The sequence below is a fragment of the Antrostomus carolinensis genome, unplaced genomic scaffold (assembly GCF_000700745.2).
Source record: "Antrostomus carolinensis isolate BGI_N321 unplaced genomic scaffold, ASM70074v2 scaffold13489, whole genome shotgun sequence".
Lineage (NCBI taxonomy): Eukaryota > Metazoa > Chordata > Aves > Caprimulgiformes > Caprimulgidae > Antrostomus > Antrostomus carolinensis.
This window is the reverse complement of record NW_010340720.1, coordinates 6,556-34,103: the sequence shown is the minus strand read 5'-3', so window position 1 is coordinate 34,103 and position 27,548 is coordinate 6,556. Positions and strand designations below refer to the sequence as shown.

General features: G+C 38.6%; 1 protein-coding gene across 1 annotated transcript; it reads right to left on the bottom strand.

Annotated features, from left to right (window-relative positions):
- On the bottom strand, positions 1-24,144 carry LOC104531390 (transient receptor potential cation channel subfamily V member 6). The gene is made up of 15 exons (XM_010176257.1): positions 24,014-24,144; positions 16,011-16,108; positions 15,365-15,487; positions 14,272-14,412; positions 13,623-13,721; positions 13,227-13,402; positions 12,198-12,344; positions 6,194-6,406; positions 5,757-5,843; positions 4,571-4,647; positions 4,098-4,263; positions 3,749-3,815; positions 2,879-3,147; positions 1,744-1,850; positions 1-274 (listed from the first exon to the last, which is right to left on the bottom strand). The coding sequence occupies exons 1-15, from the start codon at positions 24,142-24,144 to the stop codon at positions 1-3; spliced, it is 2,175 nt and encodes a 724-aa protein (XP_010174559.1).
- Positions 24,145-27,548: the final 3,404 nt, after the last annotated feature.

The window sequence follows — 27,548 nt, the reverse complement described above, 5'->3', positions numbered from 1 at the left end:
TTAGACATCATAGACCTCCTCTTCCGTGGCATGACCAACATCTCCACGAAGCTGGTGGAAAGTGTTGCGCCTCAGGATCTCCCAGCCACGGTGAGAACTAGTCCTGGATGTGCTCCGTGACAATGACAGAGCAGACAGTTCTTTCTTGTACAGGATGTCCCTATTGATTTCCAGCTTTTCCAAACCTTTCTCATAGTTATCCCTGCCCTGCGCCTTAAATGCTTCTGTGTACCTCATCATCTTCTGTTTGTTCGGATCAACCCTGTCTTCAACTCTGTAAGAGGATTAAAAAACATAAACTGAATGAAACTGGCACTGGAAACGTACCAGTTTATCAGCAAGACAAAGCAGCCACAAGAAGCAAGCCCCTTCAAAAAATTTGCCTATTGACAGAGACATTCCAGAAAATCTACACAGAAACAGGAAACTGATTATAGGCATGGTGCTAGCAGCTACTAGCACATAATTATCTCCTAGACCTTCACCCCCGTCATTGACTTCAGTACCCTTATCTGCTCGTGGTTTCCTGTCCTTTAACTAATTTCCCAGTAGTCATGATTTGCCCTTTCCATTTTGTTGTAAGCTATTGGTAGACCTGCCCCATCTGACTCCAGATCCAGATCCTTTGTATATACATGTATATTCATCTATTTCCTTTGTTCTTGTCTCTGATATTGCATGGCTGCTACCCTCAGCATGTCACTTAGCTTTTGCTGAACTTTTATTTAACAGTTCCCCTTCCACCAACCCTTCTCTACGTTACTTATAACTTGTCTTCTGAAATACTATCCCACACTATATAAAATGAACATATATGTAATTTGACAGAACTAGATCACACCAACACTCTTTTCTTATAGCATCCAATGAAGAATTGTTGCTGGGATATTGCTCTTGCAAAGCTATATTCTGCGTCTTGGACTGAAAAGCGTTGCATATTGGTACCGCTTTAGGTCTGCTTGTTCTGCCCAGCAGACCTGAAAATCCACAAGGTTCATTTCTCTGCTAAAATCTGCAGAAAGTCCTAGTTCATACAGCCACCACTCCCCCTTCTGGTTTTATCAGCAAAAGATGACGCAGTTAGAAAAGACATATGGCCAAAGTTTAATCTTTTCTCACCCAAGTATTGATTAAAATCAGAAATAATGAGGAATCTAGTGTTATCTAGACTAGAGATAGGGGTTTGTTTCTATTTCAGTGCCTAAACTGAAATCCTGGACCTCAGACTTTGCCACCTGATGCAGTCTTTGCAATGTACGATATAGTTGCTAGGTTCACATGAGAAAGAAATCTTGCCTTTAATATTCCTGTTCTGTTTTTGAATCACCTGTAGTGCAGTTAATTGGTGCACCGAATGGCTAACTGATTGATTCTGCTTCTGCCATTTCATGCAACTAATTGGATAGGGACAGCCAATCAAGCACAACACTTGTGTTTTGTGAAACTCATTGTAAGTCTGAAAGAAAAATTCAGACCTTATAACCTATGCAACTTCTAGAGTCTGTCTCCTGTGACTACTGGATAAGAAAATATCAGCTGATTTCACAAGGAGAAAGCAGAGCTTTCTGAGAGGGACAGTGCTTGTCTATCAGTCACAAACAGAAAACAGATTGAGGTCTGTACTCTGGAAGGGAAGGACTCCAAACACTCCTCCCCAGGCCACTGGAAAAGCTCTTTATCAACATCCATATATTAGATTCTTCTTCTGGGATCCTTATGTGCATACATTGGAAGAGAACTCACCTGAGATACCATCGATCCCCTAGCCCATACTCCCGCCCACATATTCCAGAGCGAGGCCAGAGACATCGTGGCAGTTTCCGTTCCAGCATGACAGTAGTAGCGACAACCTTTAGAACAATAAAGAAAGAACTCAGATGAATTAGAGAAAAATCAGGCTCTCTTTCAAAATTATCAGTTTCATGGATACTGACCCATTACCATACTTCAATACAGCTACATATGTAATGAAGAAAAAACATAGAGTGAATACTCCATTTATTATAGGGTAATTCACCGTTTTAGTCCTATTTGTGCCATGTTTTGAGGAAGCAATGGCGCTCTTAACACACTGGTAAATTCCTTTCCTTTTGTACCCGATGTCAACGAGTAAGATAATTAATTTGCAAGCTAGAGAAGAGGACAGTATTTATATCTGCATTAACTACCATCAGAACTTACCAAGTTGGCCACACAACTACATCTAACCACTTGACTTGATGCTTTCTCACAGGAAAATCCTAGGAAATGGATTTCCTGTTGAGCAGTTATGTAACTGAGCTGGTTGAATTTTTTTTCCTCTTGAGCAAGAGAGTCAGGTCAACTTCTCCTAATGGATCTAAAGATGTTACTGACCTACTTGTAACCATTACCTTGCATTTTATCTCCCCTCAGTTAATCACTAGAATTATCACTCTCCATTACACAAAAATGTGATTTGTAAAAGAAGATGCAACTTCAATTCTATTTAACAAGAGCTTCCATGTGTAAGGAACAATGAGGTAGAGAGACACAGGATGGACAAGGAAGGCTGGACAAGTTTCTAGCTGCTATTTGAATAGGTAGGAATACCCACATAGCAAAGATATACTGGAAGACAGTTTTACATGGGAAGATGCGTCAGAAGTCTTGCACTTAGACACTTCAGACTCATAGAAAGGCTGAAAAAAAATCGGTGGCTGATGTATCCAAGCTGTAAAACAGAGTTAAAAGGACACAGCTTATTTTATTAGCCCCTGAGAAAAGTGAAGGCCAGAGAAAAGTAATGCTCCTTTAGAGCATGGATGGCAGAGTAATTGCACTGTCTAGCACATTTTTCCTGGACAACTCTTCCCCTTCTTTATTCAAAGTGAATCCCCTGCCACCTAAATTAGATTACCTGGGCTCTCCAGAGCTCATCCCGCTCATGAGCCACTCTCCAGTGTGTGTCACCCATCATGGCAATTAACAAGTTGAGCATAAGGAGGGTGGCAATGATGGCAAAGGCAAAGTATACCACACTGTACATAAAGGGCAGGTCCACATCATAGTTTGCAGGGCCATCAATGATAGTGAGGAACAGCTCAAAGGTGGTGAACAAGGACATGGGATAGTTGTAGAATTGGCCAAGGTTTTCAGGGTTCTCTGTCTGGAAGATGATGTAAAAAGCTAGAGGAGAGCAATGGGGAAAAAAAAAAAAGAGAAATAGTTTAGCAATGAGAATGACATTCCAAGAGCAACAACAGGGTCCTATAAGAGATAGATACTGACAACTCTGGGAAGGAGCTACATGTGTTTCTATGCAATGCAGTACCCAGCACAACAAGGACAAATTCCTGACTAAAATCACTGATTTTCATTATAAAATGACTCAGAATTACCTGGATTATTTATTTGTTCTCAAAATAGTAATCTTTTCTTCTTCAAGGATATAATAAAGCTATGTGTGTTAATCTCATTTTCCAAAGACAAATATTATAAATGCAGTATGTTTTAAAACTTTGACTTATATATATATATGTGGAATTACCTGGATTTTCCTAATTTCTATTACCCTAGAAATAGCAAGAATTGAAAACCAAACTCATGAGAATGGAAATCAATACTGGTAAAGTGACCATGCTCAAAGAAATAGAAGCCACCACTTCTCATCATCACCACCTTTGCCAGCTAACTCAGAGGGCAACCTGAGAGTAAATCAAAAACCATGCACCTAGTTAATAGTAAAGTTGGCAGAGGTAACATTGCTGTTTTCCTTTCACTGACTCACCTGAAGCAAAGCCTAGTATCACCACAGCCATGAGCCAGCAAAAGCGCATAAGGTCTCCAAATATCATCTGTAGAGCAAAGATAGAGGCACCGTAAGGCCCAACTTTCTCGTTGAGTCACAGTGTAACCCTATGCAAACCATTTTCCATATTCTAAGACCACAAGTGGACTACAAGAAACTTCTGCACTAAAGAGAGAATGTGAAAGTCACAAACCCTCTGTGCAGACAAGAACTTATCCATTTGCCATTAATGATAGTCCTGAGGGAGAAAAAGTATTCTTTCAGTTCTCCCTATCTGCAAAGAGGTATGAGGATGTGTGTAACAAGGCCACATTTGTTTGTGTCATACCTTCTGGATCATGATGGTAAATGGTCCGAGCATCTGGAAGCCTCGTGCGAAGTACATGACATTGCACCATCCTAGCACTAGGGCAAAGGACATGGGCACCACCTCACCAGTTGTGCTGGTGAGACGCATCACCATGGTTACTAGAATCATGCAAGCATATGTGATGCTGTAGAGGAAGAAGAGACAGTGAAAAAAGTTTAGTAAAGGAACCTTACCCTCCTTTTTGTTTTCTTTTCAAAAATTACAAGACAGGTACATACAGCCACCAGCCCCACAGGCGGAGACATCTCAGCACTGTCAGCTCTACCTGTTTACTCACCTGGCTTCCTACACACCAGTTGAGCTAGTAAGAAAAATAAATCAAGAGAAGGAATACTCTAGAAAAATGGAGAAAGATACTCATCTGGCAAAAGAAAGCAGTGGGGAAAATGAGAGACAACGTATTTATTAGACTTAGAAAGTGGTGTACTTACACAATTATGTGGAAAGGCCCTCCTAGGATGGTTTGGCCGAAGTATTTTGCTGCTCCAACTCTAAGGATATCTGGAATCTAAAAGAGACATCCTGTTGACTTCAGAACTCAGACAGATTCCTTTATACTATTAAATGTCATGGTAACCACCAATATTCACAGGATCTTGGGGGCAGCCGCATCTGCTTTGTTTAGGTGGTTCACAGTTTGATTTCTATATTACTTTCAAACCATAATGATTGAGTCAGGTGGGCCCTTCTCAGGATGTGACAGAGACTGCTGGAAAATCTAACACTTGGGCAGATAGAGAAGCTTTGGAACATAACAGGGAGGTGTTGCAGCTCAGACCTGTGAGCCTGAAGTTCATATAGATTCCTGAGAAGAGACCAGACAAATAGCTGAGCCTCAGAAAACCCCTTCTTGGGGACTCAAAGGAATCTGTTATAATTCTTGCTGTATCAATTGTAGTGTAGCCCCAGAGTCCTGACCAAACACAGGAAGAAGGATCTGTCCTGGAACGTATACAGGCAGAGAGAAAGCTGTTTACAAGCCTTGTTTTATTTCATTTGTCCCTGGGACAATCATTTGAGTTTTCCAATATAAAAGTTTCAGTCTTCTATTTTGTATTATTAAAAAAATCAAGTGGGGGATGTATTTGTTTTGATTTGAAGAACTTTGGGTGGGTTTTGGAGAGTTCATGGTAAGGAGAACACCTAAACATGTTTGCCTCAGAACTCTGGTGGTAAGGTTCCTATTATAGGTCCATACAGTCACTGATCTAAAATTAAATATGAACTTTTCTGTGTACACACAGAAAACACTTCACCCAGCACCCCTAAACATGTGAGTATGTAGGGGTGCTGGGTGAAGAATCTCTAAGAATCTCACCCAAAGCTGGGATTCATCTGGACCCACAGATGGTGCTAACGGTAACCACGGCATTACGCTGCAGATAGGATTTGAGAGCGCAGCCAGTCTTTCTGATTGCTTCTTCCACACCTGGAAGTCATAGTCTCCATTTCATCCAATAAATACTGTTGACAGTGTCTTTTGCCATAGGCATATATCAAAACACTTAGACTAAGCCAATAACCCCTACAAAGTTGTGAACACAAACTCCTGTTTCTCTAGTAAGTAAAATCTGTCTTGGTTAAACTTGAGACTATATAGTTCACTGTTTCTCTTACCTCAAGGATCAAAATTACTACAGCTCCAATGACTGTAATCAGCTCCCCCACCAGCCTCAGCTCATCCTCATATGTCATATATGATTCCTGGGAGGAAAAAAAAAAAAAAAAAAAAAAAAGAGTGAAAGGAAAATGAAATTAAGTTTTAAAGGGAGTAAAAGGAAATTTAAAACAGAGGATGGGGGAAAAGAAGGCCCACTGTTAGTGCAATAAACACGACTAGGCCTGACAAGGCCACAGGAACCAGCCCAGCCCCAGCCATGGAGAACAGGGCATACCCAGTGTTCCTCGCTGACAAAGGTCAGTTAGCAGGAAGAGAGAAGGAGGAGAGCTGCAATAGCTGGCAGCTGGGAAAGACTTGGATTTTCCAGTTTAGTAGGTTAGATTAGAATTGCCCAATGCTGCCTATGGAGCCTTGACTCCTATAGACACAGTACCTGCAGCATTTTCTGGACATAGATTGTATTGTCTCTGCTGCTTGTTTTGTTGCCTGTTCGGGGTTTCAGTGGTCGGTAGACGCAGCACATAGTGAAGCAGACCATGTAGAGTATATAGAATAAAGCCAGGAAACAGAAATAGGGACGACCATACATATTCCACTTCAGGCTCACCAGCTCCTTCACAGGTGTTAGGTCCAAGATCTGGCGTGCCTGAGAGAGATAGAAAGAAGGAATTATTTGCCATATGGACATTTGTTTATAAGCATCATTCATACTGTTTCCTGGGAGAATGTTAACAAACTATTCTCACCTACGTTATTCAGCATTAGGAAGCTCAATTTATTTTGCAAAAACTGAATGCTCAAGAGGTTTTGTATTTGCTCAGTTTGCCAGTAAAGAGCTTTGAAAAAAAGTGGAAAATATATCCTGCAAAGAACAGCTTTTGAGCACCAATAGGAAGCGCAAGAGAAGCATATTAGATACTTGTCCTGGATTTTAGCTGAAACAGAGCTGGGTTTCAATTTCAGTAGCTAGAATAGTGCTGCATTTTGCTTTTCAGTCTGGGACTTGTTATGAGAAAGAGACTGATAACATATCAGTGTTTGCATTTTGGTCACTGGAAGTGAAGGACTTCGTGTTCTGTTAGTCCACAAGCACAAGATTTAAGAGGGTGAGGAATATTTAAATTAATAAGCTAAATTGCCATTTAGATATGCCAGTGGGATATTCCATATCATGTCATGTCATGTCATGTCATGTCATGTCATGTCATGTCATGTCATGTCATGTCATGTCATGTCATGTCATGTCATGTCATGTCATGTCATGTCATGTCATGTCATGTCATGTCATGTCATGTCATGTCATGTCATGTCATGTCATGTCATGTCATGTCATGTCATGTCATGTCATGTCATGTCATGTCATGTCATGTCATGTCATGTCATGTCATGTCATGTCATGTCATGTCATGTCATGTCATGTCATGTCATGTCATGTCATGTCATGTCATGTCATGTCATGTCATGTCATGTCATGTCATGTCATGTCATGTCATGTCATGTCATGTCATGTCATGTCATGTCATGTCATGTCATGTCATGTCATGTCATGTCATGTCATGTCATGTCATGTGGGGGGGGCAGTGGGTGAACAGCTGTGTTGGCTGCTGGCCAAGGGCTAGCCCAGTGAAACTATCACGATACTGGAACAAGTTTGCTGTCTGTGTAGGCCTAGACGCATATACACACTTGAGACAGACCTATGATCCAGGTCCATAAATGCAAATATCTGAGGATATGTTACAGAAAATAAAAGGTATTATTAATAATTTTAAAATTATTATTATTATATTAGTATCTATATTAGGGGTGGGCTAACTTTACAGTATCAGAAAGTTTAAAAATCCTGTGAACTCTAGGGATTCAGATGTGTACAAAACTACTTCCATTCGTGAACTGTCTTTTACTGTAACCTGAATAAATTTCGAAGAATATTTTGTGTTAATCAAGACACCACAGTGTACTTTACAGCAGACACTCTCCGCTGTGCAAAATATACATCATTATTAGAAAATATAATTGAAAACAAAATAATTTTGATTTGATTTTCAGCTACAGAAAAAGGTTTCTGTGCAACCTTATGAAATTTGGTTAGACTTTTTCCTCCAGTTTGAGTTCTGCATTTATACATAAGTTAACATTGGTTTCAACAGCTATTTCTACTAACTTCAGTAGCATATGTGAAAACTCTTAATCTCTAGGAAACATATCAAAAGGTCCTTTAGATCATGAGCTCTCTTTGAAAAACTGGCACTGATATTACCTTGATTTAGCAGGCAACTAAGAGGGCTTTGGAAAGATTTCCAAAGTTCCTTTATTTCCGTCTAAACGCAGACTGGATTTTCAAAAGTTTTCAACATTCAGCTATGATGATAAAAACTGCAGTATACCCACAGTGAGTGTGAAAAAAGCCAGGGTCTTTCAACTTACTTCCTTTAGATTATATTATATTCAAAGTTTGGGTCCTTTTTAGAATCTCAGTGGTGTAGCTCAAATATAGACCACATACATTTCCATGAATAAACAGAAGCTTCAGTGAGCATCTTGCATGATATGACAAATAGTGCTGCTACTAAAGCTGGGGCTGTGTTTCTGTCAAAGATCTGCATATATTCATACATACTGTGTAGATGAGGAATTATATACAAAAAGAAAACTTCCTCAAAAAATGTTGAGACTATAAGTCTCTTTAGAAGTGACAGAGGCTTTGATCCATAGAAAGGATAAAGAAAATACAGTGAAATTATATGGAAAAAAAATTCAACATCTTTTCCCCTGTTGAACATTGCTAATCTATGCCTCTGAGTGAATCTATTGATCTGCTGCTGGGATGACAACTATAAAACTCGGTAAGATCAACGTCACTCCACTCTCTTTAACTATTTTCCTAGGACAAGATGAAATCGTGGCTCCATGTACAGTCTAATAAATGTAATTACTTCTTCCTACAAACTTTGCCTCATTGATATCCTTAGAGTATCATGCCTACAAGTAACCACATCACATAACTTTAGGCTCCTAAAGGAGATACCCTCATTAGTGATGTGCCTATCCTAACACCTCTCTCCCTGTGGGCAATAGAGTCCTACAGACTGCCATTCAGCTCACCTAAGATCTGAACTGCTCTCTGGAAATAGTTACTTGCCTTTCTCTATCAACAACATGTAAAACTTAGGGAATCTGTATTCCTTAATTAAACACCTCAGTTGGTGACAGAAAGTTGATGGAATGAATCCAGGCCAAGTGCACTTCTTTAGCTTAATTTATCCAATATGAACACACAATATTGTGTGCAAAAAAGTAATCACTCTCAAGTCCACCCAAAACTAGAGAGTCTGCTTAGTAAACTAGTCTGTGAAGAAGGAATGAACTACATGGGAAAGATGTTAATTTTAGTATGCAATGCACTACTGGGATGTATTCAACATTGTAGTGAAAAAAGCACTATGTTGACATGAATAAAATGGAAGAGAGAATATTAGAGTCTTTTCATACTGAGTTCTTTTGAAAAATTTGTCCCATGATGCCCTAGTGGTCATAAATGACATAGAGTCTCAGTGCGAGGAAGTATGTTCCAGAGAAGTGACAAATGTTATTTTCTGCAGTAGGTGAAGAGCTAGATACCTACTTTGCAATCAAATAGATCACCTTGAAATATTTTCAAAACAAAACTGTGTTTTTTATTCAGTTATAAGCCATATTCTATTAAAGTGAAAGTAAAACAAAGATATTCTCTTCATCAGCACCTGCAAGCCCAGAAAATCAGCATGGACTCTTTTTGTGTTTTTCTGTCTTCTCATGTTAACTGTTTAGGGTCCATTCCCAATCCGGAAAAAATCAGTATAGCTGAACTGAAGCTATAATTGAAATGGTTTCCTGCAGTTGAATAGTGAGCCTGTAGTCCTTTGTCTGTCTTCTCTTTGTGGAAGTGTAATTTCTATTGATGTAAGTAGAATATTTATATACTCAGAGTCTAGAAGCAGGTCTATGGCTGCTATGTTTATGAAGGATCAAAGTTTGCTTTGTGGGTCAGGGGGCTCTGTCTATTCCAGAGACAGTCAAAAGCAGTTGGATTCAGCTACTTTAAGACAGTCAGTGTTATTTCATTTGCAGTTTCTCTACCTATAAAAAGAGAAGCAATTATTTGGCTGTTCTCGCAGAACATGAGCAATAAGCTACTTTTCCAAGAATCCTTTCTGAGGTTGCAAACCGAGCACGGAAGTATCAACAAGACCTTTTCTGTAAAAGGGAAACAAAGGTATATATATAGTTGATTGGAAACTATCCTCAGTTATGATGCCGTCTTGAGGGTAAAACAAAAGACTATCAACTAAAATTTATCTGATAAACCTTTGAAATGTTTTTGTTTTATGTGAGAACATGGAACTGAGCACGATAGAATATTCCTGTTAGTACAGCAATTTTGTATCTGATCATTTAGGATAAGAAAATTGGAACATTTTTCCAAATGCTATTAGTACTTTTCTAAAGCTCCGTGGCTTATGTAAAAATATTAAATTTAAGTTTCTGCATTATTATCTGGATGATACTTCATTAAATCATCTATATCAAGCCTTCAGCTTCTGCTAAAAGACTGACTTTTAGAGCATAAGCAGGACGGAGTGTACTTTACAACTTGCTTACAAATTTCGCTCACATACTTTTTTAAATGCTTCTAGACCTACTTCCTTTTGTAACGTTTAGGGGACCACTGCAATAAGCAACAAGGAGACGTAAGTCAAAGTGGAATAAGAGGGTTAATTTAAAGGAAAACTTTTTATTGTACCCTAGATATTTTCCTTCTCTTGCTACGTTGCCCTGTGTCCTCTAAGTCAGTCAAAAACAGACTGTGCAAAGTGCAAGGAATATATGTGTTTCAGTAAATGGACATGACTCTTTAATGGTCTAAAATATATCTTAGAGGATCAAAAGGAAGTGAGAGACAATGAACCTAGCTAGATAGCCTTAGGTGTTCTGTTTTATGTAGAAGTCAGTACTCTATAATTCTTTGCATAGGAGAGTAAATTTCATTTTCAAAAGGATGATATAAGTTGAGAAGCTTACCATAATCTTCCTGTAGCTTAGTTCCCTTCTATTTTTGCCACTTTTCATCCACTTAAGGGTCAGAAGACATATCTTAATACCTATTTGTGTATGCATCCCTCCTAATATAAGAGGAACCTACTTCTGACTGGAGCATAAAGATGTTAGCCTGGTCCAATACTGGACTGGGATGGTATGATAGGATGGGGTGACATATTATATTCTAGAGGAGGCAGAAAACGTTTTGGACCAAACACAAATCACATACAAAGAAGAATTACTATTTATGCATGCAAAAATTACAACTACTCATATCTAAGAGCATTCTAGAAAATAAAGAAATTATAATACCACATGATATTTGGGGACATCTTATCCTATGAAATTAGGAATCTTGGATGTGCATTGACTTTATGTTTTGGGAGAAGACAGAGGCACAATATTCTTCTTTTTTTTTTAAGCTTATGGTTTAGTCTTCTGGACAACATCCAAGGTTCTATTTTATATATATATATATATATATATATATACTTCTTTCCCCTGAATTTCCATATGTATCACCACATATAGAAATTTAGACGATTTAAAATAAAAGCAAATGAGAGTTTCATAGATTTCCTCCACATTGTGTGAAGCTCTCCAGTAGCTGAAACCTTTTTTTAGACAAGTTTGACTAAAATTTTGATATATGGAAATAATACAGGATGGGTAAAATTGTGTTAATTAAAGTATCTTCTGATTAATTTCCTATTAGGATTATTTAAGGTGATTAAAACTGGTAGGGTAGCGTACCTTGAGTCTTGAGCGCATCTGTCTAAGCTTGCTGTTACACTCTGCTTTTTTAATCTTAGTGATCCCTTTACAAGTTTTTGAGCCTACAGCAGAGATAATTTGCCTACTTTGTTTTGAGTCATAACCTGGACAAACAACGTCATTAAATGAAGGGAAGAATAATAATGAGTGGTTTTAAAATACATTCCAGTTTAGGATTTCTGAACATAGTCATGTCTCAAAAGAACATTGTGAAAGTTAATCAGTATCACAGTTGTAGAAAGCTACTTGCTAGAGCTACTCTAGAGCTACTTGTTACTGATATCTTTGAGTCTGGTGAAAGAAAGAGAACCCTTTACTGAATCACACAATGTCATTTCATATGGCTTGCTCATAAGTTATTTCAATCATCTGCAAGTTTCACATCTCAGAAGAAACTGTGCATAAAACATCAGTTGTAGCTAGATCATTAAAAGCTGCTATATTTAATGTATTTCCTGCAGCACATTGTACAAAGTCCTTGCTTTATGGATAATATAAAAGAATCTGAACCTTCAAAATTATTATTCTTCTCCTTTTATAATCACAATGGTTTACACACAGAAAGCATGTGTTGCCCACAGTACCTCTCTCTTCTTGGTTGAGACAATGAGCTCAAGGAAGGACTGATCTTCAGCCCAGGAGTCAATCTCTGTGAGATCATAGAGCACAGTGGTCAAGGGGCCAAAGGACCAGAGATTGTGTTTCCTCTTCTGCATAAGGTATTGAAACATCTGAGGAGAAAATAAGAGGAGGGAGGACATCAGAAGCTTTCCAGTATATAGTGTATTTGCATTGAAAACAAATAAATTTGTTAAAAAAACCTTAATTCCAATGTATTTTCCTTGAATTTGGTAGTTGTTGTGGTTCTTATATCTCTCAGGAACAATTATAGCAGATTAAGAAGTGGAATAACTTTTTCTGACTCACATTTTATTATTAGCTCATGCTTGAGGTAAAGGATGAATTATTTTTATTCTAAATTCTAATCAAACTGCTAAAATTATTTGACACAGTTGTACATCTTGACAATAGATTTCATATAGAATTATATGTTGATTTGGAAAAAATTTTTTTTTATACTTGTCTACAAGTTATCAGGAAAGAAGTGTAGCAAGGGAAATGATCCTATCCTTTCTGGATCTACAGAAGAAACACTAACCATCTTTGTCTTTTTGTTAAGGGGAAGGAATAGAGTTTACATTAAATATTGAGTTGTTGACTATGGATAAATGTCTGGGGATACCTGAAGAAGTTTTCTGTGTGTCACATTTAAGGTAATGAAATCTAGGCAACAAAGAGTAATTTTAGTCAGACTTTAAAAAAATTACTTGGAGTGGATCTTTCTGTTAACACCTGTCTAACTCAGATGTTTCAAAAATTGGGTCAAAAGATCTATTCTTTAAGCACTCATTTCTTTCATTAGGTAAATAAATTTCTTATACAGGTTTCCTGGTCCTACATGAGACTTCTGGCAAAAAGAAGAAGGACTTGTTATGTATCTTCTACCCACTAAGAACATGCACAAACTTGCTTGGTCAGGATGATGTTATTTGAAGTTTTCCATTTCTGAATAAGCTCTTCAGTATGGAGGCGACTGTGTCACTTAAACTCACCACAGTGTTGCCCTCAACTCCAGCCAATTTGAACGGAGTAAGCCCCTCATTGTTAGCAATCAATTCAAGTGATCCTGGTCCCTCTTTGTTCCTGTCATAGGAAAGTATCAGGCTGTACATGTGGCAGGCAAATGTCTTATTAGGTTGGAGAACCAGGATGTGAAGAACAGTGTTACCTATGAAAGAAGCAAATCAGATAAAGTATGTGGAATAGCCCAACCCTGTGCAAAGACCGGCAATTGACTGATGCCATTAACGGTGGCTTTCATTTTCCTCACATCCCTCATCCCACAGGTGTTTGTAATGAGAGAAAAATATTGCATGCACAGATGAGAGAGTCTGATTTAAAGTATCCAGATCCACTGTATGCAATTCACCAGGTTCCCCAGCACATACCCAGATAATCTTGAGCTCTAATGTCAGCTCCATTTTCAATGAGCAACTGTACAATTTCCTCATTTCCCATACAGGCAGCAAATGACAAAACATGCTCTCCTGCAAAGAAAGGTATGGGGAGAAACAACATTAAGAATCCAGAAGGCAGGAGAGGTTGAAGCATGCTGAGGGAAAGCTATCCAAATTATGAAGCCAGCGATTATGAAAGGAAAAGTTGCTTCAGGTAACCTGTAAATTTCCTGCCCCACTCCTCATCTTACTCAAAAAGGAAGAGAAGACATGTCTCACACAACACTAAAAGGAAGAAGGTTTGGGGTTTTTTCAGATTATCTTCATAAGAAAGTTGACAAGTAAATTGCAGTATATACTGCTAGGAAGAAATTAAATTATAATTTGTATGTAATATATATTTTTTGTATACATGGAAATATATAAAAAGTGTATGGCTTATATATTTAGATTTATGCAGTATTTAGATACTCAGATAGAGCCTTGCTCTCTGCTAAAAGGTGTGTGACTGATGACACTTTGAGACAGGAGCCTCTGTTTATCCAGTTTAGACGGAGACTAAAGCAAGCCTCCCTTATATTCCCTCATCACTCTGCTGGTTCCCTCCCATAGCAACAAGGGGGAAAAAATAAGGCTATACCAAAATAGAGAAGATTCTGGGAGCTGCGTTTGAAGAAGTGCCCAGTGGCCTGTGGTGTGCAGGCATTGGCCCCTCTCTTGAGTAAGGCCTTCACCAAAGTGATGTTCTGGTTCACTGCTGCAATGTGGAGAGCTGTCTGCCCTGTAAGACACAGAAATAAAACCTTGTCTTCCAAGAAAGCAACTTCAGGCTGATCAGTAGCCTGCAGTTCACATTTCACTCGTGGTAAATCTAGGTTTTTTGGAACTGCATCCGTAGCGGCTATATGATTTAGTTTTGAAGTTATCCCTGTTGTGTGCAGAAGGTTGGACTACAGATTTTACACAGGTCTCATTCTATTTAAATCTTTTATGAATTCACAAAAACTGACTTTACAACCTGCCAAAAACCCCAACAGGATGCACTTTCTAGATTTTTTTCTGGGGGAAAATAAGACATGCCACACACTTCCAGTAAGCAGACTGAAAGCTCATGTCTCTCAGAAAGGACTATGCTTTCCTTCATGGGACATGAAGGCCAGGTCAAGCCAAAGCTCCCAAAGAAATCTTGCTCTAATCCATCAAACTAGGTATTACAATTTTTTAAACCCCGTCATTATTATTTTACTGGTTTCAGGATTCTGTCTGGCATGTCTTTGTAGTCAATCAGAAATGTTCTTTAAAAACCTGGCTTAGAGTCTAAACTCAAAAGTGGTTGCCACATTTGCTTTCAATCAAAGCAAATTTGCTTTGTCAATCAAAGAACCATTTTTTCTCCTTTCAGAGGAGATTGGGTAGGTGTCCCCTTTGTTACATATGACTATGGCAGAAAGCAGTACAGATCCTTGGCAATCCCACTGTAGCCAACAGGCCCACCTGTGGTTAAGGGTTTGTCAATTACACATTTGCATGTTTGTGCATGTATGTACTTGGGTTTAATATAATTCCACATTCCACAAATGGTCAGGAGCCATTTGTATGTTGGTTTTGCTATGTAACAATTCAGCAATATATTAAGACAGGAACAGTATAAGCCATCTACCTAAATGTACAGGTAGTACTTCCTTCCTCCCCCTGCAGAGAATCCTGCCCATCCTCATTCCCTGAGGTGTTACCTTCATAGAGCTCTGATGTCATCCTCTCATTGACAAGCTCAGGAGCTGCTTCCATCAGAGTCACTGCAGCCTCCACATTATCATACAAGGCAGCTACATGAAGGGCAGTTTCCCCCACTGCACCTAAAAACAGTAGGAGAAGCATGTGAGTCATCTAGACATTCAACAATATGGGATAAAACCAGAAATGGGTTTATTGGGGTGGAGAATTGTGGGAGTGCTGGGTCCTCCCTTGAGTACTGCCAGGTATATGACACAGTAACAGCCACATAACTGCATAGTCTCTGTCCTTCACCCCATCACAATCTGAAAGCTGAACAGAGACTTCAGGTGTTTGTAAGTGACAGCAGACACAGACGTGAAGTGAACGAGCACAAAGCTCTTCCACCGACTGCCTTCCACAGTAAACCACTTCCCTCAGTCCCTCTAGAAAAAAGGCCCATTCAAACTGTAAACCTCTGATCTTCACCATTCCTGTAGGGTATGATTGAGCTCTCCAAGTAAGAAAACTCACTTTGCTGCAAAGGTGCTGACGTACAGTCTGCTAATAGAAATGTTTTGGCAAACTAATAAACATGTTACTCTACTCATTGTAGCAGGCTCTTGCCTTCCACAGAAAACCATTTCTCACAAATAACCAAGTTACCTCTCTGATAGATATCACATGTTCCATCAGTGAGAAGTTTCCTAATGGCTGAGAGGTCGTTCTCTTTGGCAGCTTGGAGGAGCGGGGATTCCCAGATCCTGTAGTCAAGAAAAAGTGGCTGATAAGAAACACAGTCAAACACATGGTGCCTCTCTCCAGAGCTAGCATGGCCTTTGCTTGAGACAGTATGTATCTTCAACATTTCCACTGAGAGGTTGGTAATGCACATCTACCATATACAGTGCTATAAACCCAGGTAGTTCACAATCTCTTGATTTGCTGTCGCTTAACCATATGGTGGCAGCAGAGGGAAGGATGGGAGAAACGAATAACCAAAATGTTTCTGGTTTATACAGCCCACAATTTGAGGCACGTAAGATAGCAAACGATGGGTCATTTGATACCCATTCTGCCAGTAGACTATCTCAGAAGTCAAAAATAAGCCAGGAGGTTTTTCACATAGCACAATAAATTAAAAAGAGTCATCATCTGAATTACTCCCATACTGAATGGAAAAGAAAAAGTGCAAAGAAGAATTCCTGTTGTGTCATAGCAATGCTTCCTATGGTATAATTAAAAGAATGAGCTCTGAAATGTAGTTCTTCATCGTACAAAGAGATGAGGAAACATTTGAAAACTTAGCTATACTGTTTTTTCTTCTGATGTTGAGAAAATTGAGGAATTGTTGAGAACTGAAATATATGCCTGTCCTGGGAAAGATCATGCCATCAAAAAAGTTCACTTATAGTTGAAGATTGCCCTTGGGTCTTCCATGAAGATCTGGGTTATTTCAGTAGATTCTTTGGGGCTAATGAAGAATTTACAAATACAGTCACCAAACTTCACTACAGCAAGGTCCTTTGATGCAAACAGCAGGTCAAGGGAGGTGATCCTCCCCCTCAGCTCTGGTAAGGTCATAACTAGATTCCTGTGTCCAGTTCTAGGATCCTCAGTAAAAAAGACATAGGTAGGTATGGAGCGAGTTCAATGAATGGCCACAAAGGTGACTATGGGACTGGAGCACCTCTTATATGAGGAAAGGCTGAGAGAGGTGGAACTGTTTAGCTTGGAGAAGAGAAGGCTTGGGTGGAGTTCTTACCAATGTGTGTAAGAACCTGAAGGGAGGGTGCCAAGAGTTACCTGCAATGTCCACTTGCTCAGCAGCCAAATAAGCTTTGTCAATGTTCAAAATAATGAGTTTGCCACCCCAAAATCACAAAAAATAGAACAAAATCTATAAATTTTGGGTAAATATTTCTAGTAGCCTTGAATATTTTCAGATTTATCTTTTAATTAGTAAAAAGTGATTTAGGGTGGGGGTTTTTTATTTTGTTTTTTATACAAATAAATAATTCGAAGTAGCCTAAGTTCAGGAGCTAAAGATTTAAGGGGAAGAAAGAACCTCAAACCCAAAGAAACAGCTTACGTCTCATGAATTTTCTGTATGAAATAGACTTCTCTCACCAAATAGGGTAAGTTCAGTTTTAGATCTCTGTTCAGATGCAAATTTTGCACTTTTATCTCACCTCTGCTTTCTTGTAGTACAGACGTTTTATTTGTTCTTAATTATCTAGCATGGCTCACATCAAGGTGTAATGTGTGAAGAGGAGTAAATCTAAGGAACACATTAGAACAATGACAAATTCAAGCTGATATGAACAAGAACATCAGCCCTCATTTTCCTACCAGCCCCACTCTGTGCTTTTATTATAGTCTAACAACTGCTAATAAGCTGGATGTTAGTTGCACACACAAATACACAGAAAAAAAAAGCATGTGAGACAAATACATTAGTCAAACTGTATACCTAGGCATATATTCAATGCTTTCTTCTTGTGATGTCTCAGATTTTATCCTTGTGTTCTGGTATTATTTAATTACAAGATTTTGGGGATACAGTTTATAGGGCAAATACTATATAAAGGAATCAGTGTTTTCCATTAAGTGATAACTTTGATGTTAGAATACATTATCTACAAATGTAACGCTATTATATGCCACAAGAAAACTTGCATCAGAAAGAGAGAGGGAGAATATAAATGGTCCATTGCACAAAATGTTTTCTCAGAACTTGTGCTTATTAGCTATAGGATAATTTAACAATAAAACCGTATAACAAAATGCAACATAAATTATATGTCTTACAGAAATATGTATTTTTTGCTTTAAATTATCCTTTTATGAACAACAGAATCTTGAAGAAAAAAAAATTATTTGATACGCCATTAGCTCTGGATTTAATCCACCTGAAATATGCAAGTTCTGCACACCTTTATAGCAGAAAGATACTGACAGACTTGAGAGAACTTGGAGGATAAAGCAAAACAAAGAGAAGTATCAGAGTTACACAGATAAACAGGAATCACTTGAATAAGTGTAAATTAATGGGCATGGGCTACAAGTAATAAAAGCATAACTGGACAGTATATTTATCATTCCATAAAAGGAGCACTTCCTGTCACCAACAGCACTTCATCTAAGTCACTAGAAACTAGATAAGAAAAATGCTGAACAGAGGAGAAATAAAAACATTCAGAATATAAAGAACCATCCTGAACAAACCAGGGAGACATTCTGAGATATATTTCTTTGTCATTCAAACTCTTAGCCTTGCTGCTTTGAGGAGTATTCCTTCTTTAGCTTACTCATGCATCAGTTGCGTTAATTACTAATTACAAGATGATTTGATGAGAAGATCGCATCTAGGATCAGAGAAATAGGAACAAAATACTCTGAGCAAAAGTTGTAAGATTCAGTATCAGTGAAGCAAGCTTGCTATCTCTGCCATTATTTCGGCTGACAAAGACTCTGTTCCTGGAGAATATAAGTTTCAGAGGTAGGAAGTGGGAAGGAGGTGGGGTTTCAATAGCATCAACAATGCTACAATTAATATGTTGATGCTTTTCTGGGTAGGCCTTTATCCCTCAAATGACCTCAGAGAGGAGGAAGGGTTGGGTAAGAGACAATGTGGGAGGACTCAAACACAATACCTTTCTCACAAAATTCTCCAAAGCCCTTGTAAACAACTAATTAAATTACAAGCCTGCTAAGAGGGAAACACCTAATAACTACTATATGCAGCTTTCAGAAATTTAGGGCAAAATTGTCAAACCTTTCTACCTACTGTGGGAACCTCCAACTGGGCTTAAAGAACCAGAGATCCCAGGCCAAACAGCAAGCTGATGAAGTGCCCAGAAGTGTTGGTAAATGTCATAGCACACTGCCTCTGATGCCTCAAAGGTCCATGGCTTACATGTTTATACCATATGCTTTTACTCTCATTTAATTTTCTGCCCCATAATTGGGAAACATTTTACTCCCATTTAAAACATATCATTATAATAATCAACTTATTTTTCATAAATTACAGCAATGTGCTGAACACGTAAATGTGAAGTACTAGGTGAGACAAAATCACTAATATAAAAAATGAAACAGTCACACAAATCTAGAACCTTCAAAACATTTTGATTTCTCTAAGTTCTGCATATTTAACCAACCAATTTTACAACTCTAGCTCCTGTGTGTCAAAGCAGCAGCAGGTAAAATCTGTAACTTTGTCTCTCATCAGAGCTGCTTACAGTAGATGCTTAGTTTCCATAAAGGAAAAATGGAGAGGGTGGCTTTCAGAGAATGATTCAGCAGAGACCTATTTAGACACTCTAAGAAGTTAATTCAGCACATCTAAGTTAAGCTGCTGTTCTAAATCATTCTCTTCATCAGCTGTGGCGTCAAGGGACACTAAGCTCCTAATTTAGCCAGCTAAGTTAGGTCTGTAACACTAGGCAGTACTGATGTTGCCTTGTAGGGTGTTTAGGACAAGCACAACTACATACCTAACTAGTAGTTGTGATGGGCAATGAAAACCACAACAGTATCCACCTGGAAGTGCTCCTGGGTTCTTCTTACTGCGCTGAGGAATGTAGCTGTGTTGAGGAGCTTAATAAGCCTTCATCATGCATTACTATCAGTCAGTTTTCTTAACAGATGATTCAAAGATATGCTCAGGAAACTGTGAGTTGTTTTCCCATATAGGTGAGGACAAAATCAGGAACACCCGAAAATCCATTGTGAAACAAAGAGAAGATAGAATGTAGGTCAGATTCTGACTGAGGGAGTCATGTAAAATAGTTTTAAACAAGGTTAAAGATTTCACAAGCACTTTCTGCTACTAATATATACCTTTTTAGATTTACAGCTTCTTGAGTACTTCTTTTGGACTGCACTGTGCTCATTACACTTATGAAGAGATAAAAAAGGCAAGAATAAATCCATGAGTCAACTCTGTTACAAAAAGAATTTTGATTTATGGGGTTATTATTTTAAAACAAGGAAATATGTCAAATATGCGAACTGTCTGGACACAACCTATCTGAAGCTTCTTCTTCTTGAGCTCACCAGAGGTGCATCAGAGCATCTCTTTTACCTCTTTCCTTCCTTTTTCAGATTCTACTACTCTCAGGTTCTACTATGTGAGGCATTCACTGTATGGAATTTTCTTATTGTTTGCTTTAGTATAAGTTTGGCATCTGCTAGTTTCATGCTTTATCCCCATAGCTATGTCAGTTACTGAGGGTATAAAGCAATTCTTTTTAACTGAACTATACATTCATTAGCAGGATATTATTTCAGCTTTCTTTTCATTCCCTGTTGTGCTGCTCAGAATATCCATGCTCCACACTCCATCATGGAATTGCCAAAGGAGATTCATCTCTCCCTTCCTTCTGCTAGAAGACAGTGCTAGAGAAGCAGAGGAGTGCTCAGGGGAAGCTAACCAGCCAGAAAGAGCATCAATGCAATGATCTAACAAGATGCTAAAGAATGACTTAGAATGTAACAGCACAAAGTGAAAAGAAGACAGATAACAGGGGTTTGGACAATCAACACAGGGACAGAGTCAGTACATTTCTTCAGCCCTGACAGCAAGACTCAGCAAATTAACTGAAACCTCTTGTGCATGTATGTTGAAGCTCCTTCAGCTGACAGTAAACAGAACTTGTCTAGAAATAAGTTAAACCAGTTACTAATTGCCAATGCTACTAGACAGGTAACTGATAGGGAAGTCTTATCCCTTCAGATATTTACCTGTCTACCACACTAGGCAATAGAAATCTTGTTCAGTCACTTCCAGCAGGGCAATCTCTTTGCATTGATCTCCTTTTTTCATTTCTGCATCTGAGACCATCCTAAGAATAATCTCATGCTACAACTGGATTAACAGTTCAGCAGATGTTCATTATTATTTGTTATCACTGAGTTATTCATAAAACAAATATGTTCTCAGTATAAGCATAACATAAGCATAACTTCATCCTGCATCAGAACTTCCAACAGTCTTCAATAGGGATTTTCTTGCAGTTTTATTCTATGCTGTGCTCCTTACCCAGTATCTAATTAGTTTTTTCTAACAACTTTTTAATTTGGGATGGATTTGTTTGTTTGTTTGATTTTTTTCCAGTAATTTCATGTTTACTTCTTCATAAGGAAACCTATAGCCAAATTTTAAGAAGGTAAACAGCTTCCTAAATCTACAAGCCGAAGCCACATCCTAGGCACTGAGATCAGATGTGTGTATGCCTGTGCACTGATGGGCACATGTGAGTTCTGGATGACCTTTACACTTGTGAGATTAAGGAGGCTTGTTTTCCATTATTAGGCTTCCATTAGGATGAAGGTGTAACAGCATAATAAAAGACCAGAAATGCTGCCAGTCATGCCTTTGACTTTATTTTACACACAGCAGCAGTTTCCAACAGGCTGTTCTTTGCATCTTAACTATTCAGAAGCACTGTTATTGAAACGTATTACAAATGAAGTGGTGGAACTCGGAGCTGGCAACTTTATTTCACTGTCACCCTTTAGAGCAAAGGAACCAATTAATACTGACAGGCATTGTGGATTTTAAGAAAGGACAGTCCTATGTTAATTTGTGCACTGAAAACTCAGTAGTGGTGTTCAGACAATTGAACAGCAAAACTATATCTCTCATTTACTACTAGCTTGAGAAAGCTGTCTAGAAGCTGAAGGTTCTCTGTGTCCCTATACAACTCTTAAACAACTCAATTCAGTATCATTAGGCTGAGCTACTCTTCATTTATGCTATCATTGTTTTCAGGGTAAGCAAAGCACTTCACTTTGTGAGACTAAGGAAAATTTTCCACAAAAAATTTGGAAACTAAACGGGATATAAAGTTTTTATTGTGACATGTTTAGAGTGACCATAGCTCTCTGCAAGTTACGCAAATTGTACCAAGCATTATTTCTAATGCATTATTTCTCATAGCACAGATTTCCATAGTTTATTAATGTGTAAAAATGCTTTGTTTTCTTGCCTAACAGTTTTTCTGTTTTCCTTTATCAGTAGCAATGCATAAGATGTTCACAAGCCTGCAGCACGTGACTAATGAGAATTGTCAAGCAAAGAGAAGGATGAATGGCCATCTAATAGCAGCCTATGTGAAAGGGAGCAACAACAAGGAAGGGGCCAAACCCTTCTTGGTAACAGCAGATGGTAAAATAAGGGGCTACAGCACTGAATTATAATTTTGGAGATTGAGGTTGAACATTAGGAAAAAAAAAAACTTTTCCAGTAGGAGGTTACTACAACACTGTAACAGGTATCTAAAGATATATTGGAATCTCTGTCCTGGGAGGCTTTCAAGACTGAGCTAGACAAAGCCAAAGCAATGGGATCTATTGCTGGCAATAGTCCAGCTTCAAGTGGGAGGTTAGACAGAGACCTCCAGAGGTACTTTCCACCTCTCTATGACTTACAAATGTAAAGATTATGTTATAATTATAAAAATATTAATATATTTAGACTTTTCTTTTGCACACATTCATTTGAATATTACAGAATCTGCTGAGAACTTATTTTTCAGTTACCTGTGATGGTTTTAATGAACATACCAAAATATAAACACTTCAACATTCTATGGAGACACTATGCTTCCCATTTTAAGTGCATTTAAGTACTGCTGCTCTGAAGTAAAATAGAGCAGGCTTTTGTTATTTGGTTACAAGTTAGATGTAAGTTCTTCTTTCCCTAGAGACAAATATGTACACTTGTTCTTCTTAAGGTACTATACTACTTCTTTCTATACATATATGTGTGTGCACATACATACATATGTACAGCTAGATGGATAGATTTTGCCCCACACAGCCACCTTTTTGTCCCTAGAGATATTCAGAGTTTTGTAAGCAAAGAAAAAACAAATTTTACAAGGGACTGGAAGCAATTTGTTATTTGAGTACTGCAGGGTTTCTGCATACAGAAATGACACAGAGCAATAAAAAACAGATTCAGCTGGATTTCCACAAATACTCCTGCATTCCCGTGCATGGAGGGAGCAACCCTGCACAGCAGTAACAGCCTTGATTCAGTATTACAATATTCAGTCATTCAGTACTTCACATGAGGACACAAGTAATCCTCTTGATAATGTAAGGTTTAAGAGAAGTCACTGTACATGACACACAAGCCATGGGGGGTGAGAAACAGCAATCTGACCCAGGAAGTGATTGACCACCAGAATGTGGAAGAGCATTAAGTTCACTCTACCCCACAGTAAGAGCAACATTTAGAGAGACAGAAAGCAGAATCCTTGCCAAGAAGCCATCATTTCAGCTGACTGCAGCACACTGTGTGTCACACACACTCTTAATAATAATTTTTAAAAAACATACAAACCCTCATGCATTTTCTTGTGAGCTTTACCAATGAAGCAGGAAAGACAAGAGTATATGTTATTAATTTGTGACTGAAGTCCTGCACTCAGGGTAATTCAATTGTGACCTGGTAAATCCACTTGTGAAAGAAGATAAGATTGGAACTCCAGAAGCATTCCACCTTGAAAGAAGAAATCTGATAGTGAAAAGTGCTCCAGGGTTGTTTAAAGTTTATCTACTGGCAGAAAAGCCTAAGGGAAAAGAGTGAGAATCAGCAACAGGGAGAGAGCAGCAGAAGAAAGGGAAGACAAGTAGGCTGAAATGCACTGTACCTTTTCTGCTGGAGTAAGCAGATTTCATCCAGATGTTTATCCCAGGATTTTTTGCCTTGCAGCTTCTGACTTAGTCCATTCCAGATCCGGAAATATAGGGGCTTGCTATCCCCAAATAAAGGTACCCCCATAGCACGTCCCTTTTTCTCTCTTGCTTAGCTGCCTGAAAGCTAGCAATCCCTACTTTGAAAAAAGCCAGAGAAGGCCTGTGACAGGTCACCACTCCTCTGCCCCCAGTCTGTTACTAGCACAGGAGACTGTCCCTCAACTGCATCAGCTGATCGAAGTGCATGTAAAAACACAAAGTAAAATCACTTGTCCCTAGCAGACCATACCTTGAACCTTATCAAGTACTTAGTTTCCAAAATAGCCCAACCCAAAGGTGTGTCTGATTTAAAGTAGCTCACCAGCAGCCTTAGCCCTCACAAAGACCCTATACAGCACTGAAGAATTCATACAGCATCAACGTCGTAGAGTTCTAGTATTTAATTTCTGAAGTCTAGAATTTAGAAGTAATCATCCTCCTTAAGTATCTCTGAGTTCCTCTGGAAAGCAACATCTAAGCAATTTTGAAATAGACAGCTGAACAAGTCAGGCTAAACACCTTTTAGGTGAGTGAACATGTGGGAACGTGCCCTAAAAGACACTGTGCTCTGGGAAGGTAGTATAACGGAGGACACACCTCCTGCCCCAACTGTCTGCAAATCCCTTTAAAGAAATTACCATTATAGACTCCACCTTCTCTGTGTCAAACAAAATCACTTTACTTCACAAGTTGGAATAAAAGTTTATGTAGATTAATGTGTAAACTTTGCATATTTAATTTTCCTTTATAATGTTCTAGAATCTCTCATTGTTTATTCACACTTAGTTACATTTCTTCCAGAAAAGATAATTTAAGAAAGGGATGAAAAATTCAATTTAACAAACACTAGTCTTGGTATAGAAAACCATCATCAAGGTCACAAGGGCGTGTCTGCAAAGCAGTAGGCAAAATATCAAAATGAAGAGAGGAGACATCCTTCTTGTGAAGAAGCTATGTGGGAGAAAAAAAAGAAAACAACAACAAAAAAGTTCCTGGTTTCTAATATTCTTTCCTTGAAGACTTGTCCTAATATTCTTTTCTCTTGAATCAACAGAAATGTCCCTTCGTTCTTGTTCCTGCTGTAGCAGAAAAGAATTCTGCTCAGGCTGCCTGGACCTAGGCAGAATCAGCAAGTAAGGAAGAAAAGTGTCTAAAGGGCTGAGTCATGTCTTTAAAACTCCTGGTTTATTTAGAGGTTACTTAGACTTACCAAACCAGGATTCACATCCAGACTTCTGTAAACTCATGGTGTATCCTATCGTATAAAAATGTAAGTCACCACACAAAAAAAACTTGCTTTATGATTTGCTTTAAGACAAATTTGAGAAATCATATCCTAAAATGTAAGATTCACAGAGCTGTCCAGTTCTAGGAGGAAGTGTCAAGTTAAACTGTCACAATGGGAAAAATTTATTACTCGCTACATTGTGAGGTTAGAGTGCAACACAAGCCAGAGGTTATGAGCAAAATGTGAGAGTTTTTTTATGATATCAATAATATATCCCTCCTAACATTCTTGAGGGGGGGAAGCAACTCCACTCCAAGTTGAGAAAGATATTTAGACACTGAAGTGTTAAGTGCCTATGACAGACAAACACAATATTTTTCTGGGCTGTTCTCCCAAGCAGAGAATACTTTCTACTGTCTCTCCAAGGAATAAAAGCCCTAAGACTGCTATTAGCAGGACAAGCAAGCAGTGACACATTCTTCCCTCTTCTGGGCAGCAGTGCTACTGCCACCAGACAGCAGCTCTAAGGTGCAAGAAGTGAATAACAGTCAGACAGCAGGTTGAGGAGAGATTTCTCAGCTAGGCATGAAGGCAACAGCTGCAGCAGCCAGGGCCGTTCAAGCAACTGCAAACCAGTATCTCAGGTGGACTCCTCACATTGTTGTGGGGGGCTGGTTACAGCTCTCATTATAGCTTCAGATTGCAGTAAATCTGACTCAATAGTTTTCCTTTACCCACTTGTATGGATAGAGTCTTAATACTGCAAAAGACTCTCTTGTAATTCATGATCGAGGTCATTTTCAAAGGTAATAGAATACAGAGATGAAAGATGGATGAAATATGTAAGAATGTTGTATGGACCAAAGTCTGTTCAGCAGATCATGGCCATGCCTCTTAAGCATTGTTGGACTTTCAGTCTAGCAGGAGACTGTAAACAGTTTTTCAAAAACTAAGGACCTGATAATGCCTAGTAGTTGAGGGCTGGTGTAAGTCTGTACAGTTTTGGTGTATGTAGTTTCCCACACACCTGATACCTGCTTTTAGCTCTTTGTATTCCTTTCCACAGATCTGAAGTCATACTGTGACTCTAGCTTCTAACCCTTATTCTCAAGGCCTACATTTAGCTCCTTATTTTATTCTAACTTTACCTGTTCCTTGTTCCAGGCTCCTACTGCAAATAGGGTCTTTATCCTGGCTGCTTCTGATGCCCTTTCCTGGTGTGTGTCTGAATGTCTCTTGTTTCTGACTTAGGCTGATTCTGACTGACCTGATTCTTGGAATCTTTTGATTCCGTCTGAGCCCTACATAACAAATGACAGCTGATGTCAAAATCTCCCTCCTATGTCCATAGGCCATGAGTAGCAATGTAAGCATGAAGAAATACAAAGCACGGCCTGGCCAAATGTGTTCCTCACACCACAGTGTCTAACAACACAAAATTGGGAGCAGACTAGCAGTGACAGGACAATGTTTGTTCTGTGCAATCCTGTCACCCCATGATTCTAGGGGATCTTTCAGTATTGCATATGGCACAGTTAGGATGTGCTGCCCTTTGTAGAACTATAGAAATTGTGTAAGTAAGCCAATATGTGGAAATACTTCAGCAACAGCTAAGGAATTCCTATTTTCACATACCTGCTACAAATACAAGAAAGCCACTTTTGCTGCGGGCAATTGTGATCTTGACAGAAACACTACTCTACACTTTTTGTAGTGCGTTGCATTTCTTTTAGGTCAGCCTAGGGTTGTTTTTTTTTAAAAAAAAAGGTATAACTGAATAACTGAGTATGAATGAACTGACTTTTGGTGACTCTGAAACTTAAGTTTGCCTCTTCCAGCAACATGCCTGAAAACGAAAAAATATTACAGAAAAATTATAGACAAAGACTACAGGAAAATCTTCTACATAATCTCTAGGTTTTTTTCATCCCAACCACTTCTTCAGTTCCTTCTTGCTTGCAAACATAAATCAAAATGGCTATTACCTGGCCTATTATAAAAGTAATTTCAGTGCTAATGTAGAGACAGACATAATTTGCACAGTACATGGCATGGATTCCTTTCCTTCTGAATGGCCCTGACCCTTACATTCCATGTTCTCACAAAACTCCTGTTAACCTTTCTGGAAATTTTGAGTGCTGAAGGTATGTAGGATTGAATCCAATGTACTTATCTGGTGACAAATCAGGATGGGAGTGCATATTCTTTTTTCTCTTTATTGT

What these genes read in the sequence shown, in the direction of transcription:
- LOC104531390 (XM_010176257.1), bottom strand. Translation starts at nt 24,144, where the DNA reads ATGGGGGTACCTTTATTTGGGGATAGCAAGCCCCTATATTTCCGGATC. An exon ending in TCTCAACCAAGAAGAGAGAG is followed by an intron (nt 6,407 to 12,197) that starts GTACTGTGGGCA and finishes TATCTCTCTCAG; the next exon opens with GCACGCCAGATCTTGGACCT. An exon ending in GGGGATCGATGGTATCTCAG is followed by an intron (nt 275 to 1,743) that starts GTGAGTTCTCTT and finishes ATCCTCTTACAG; the next exon opens with AGTTGAAGACAGGGTTGATC.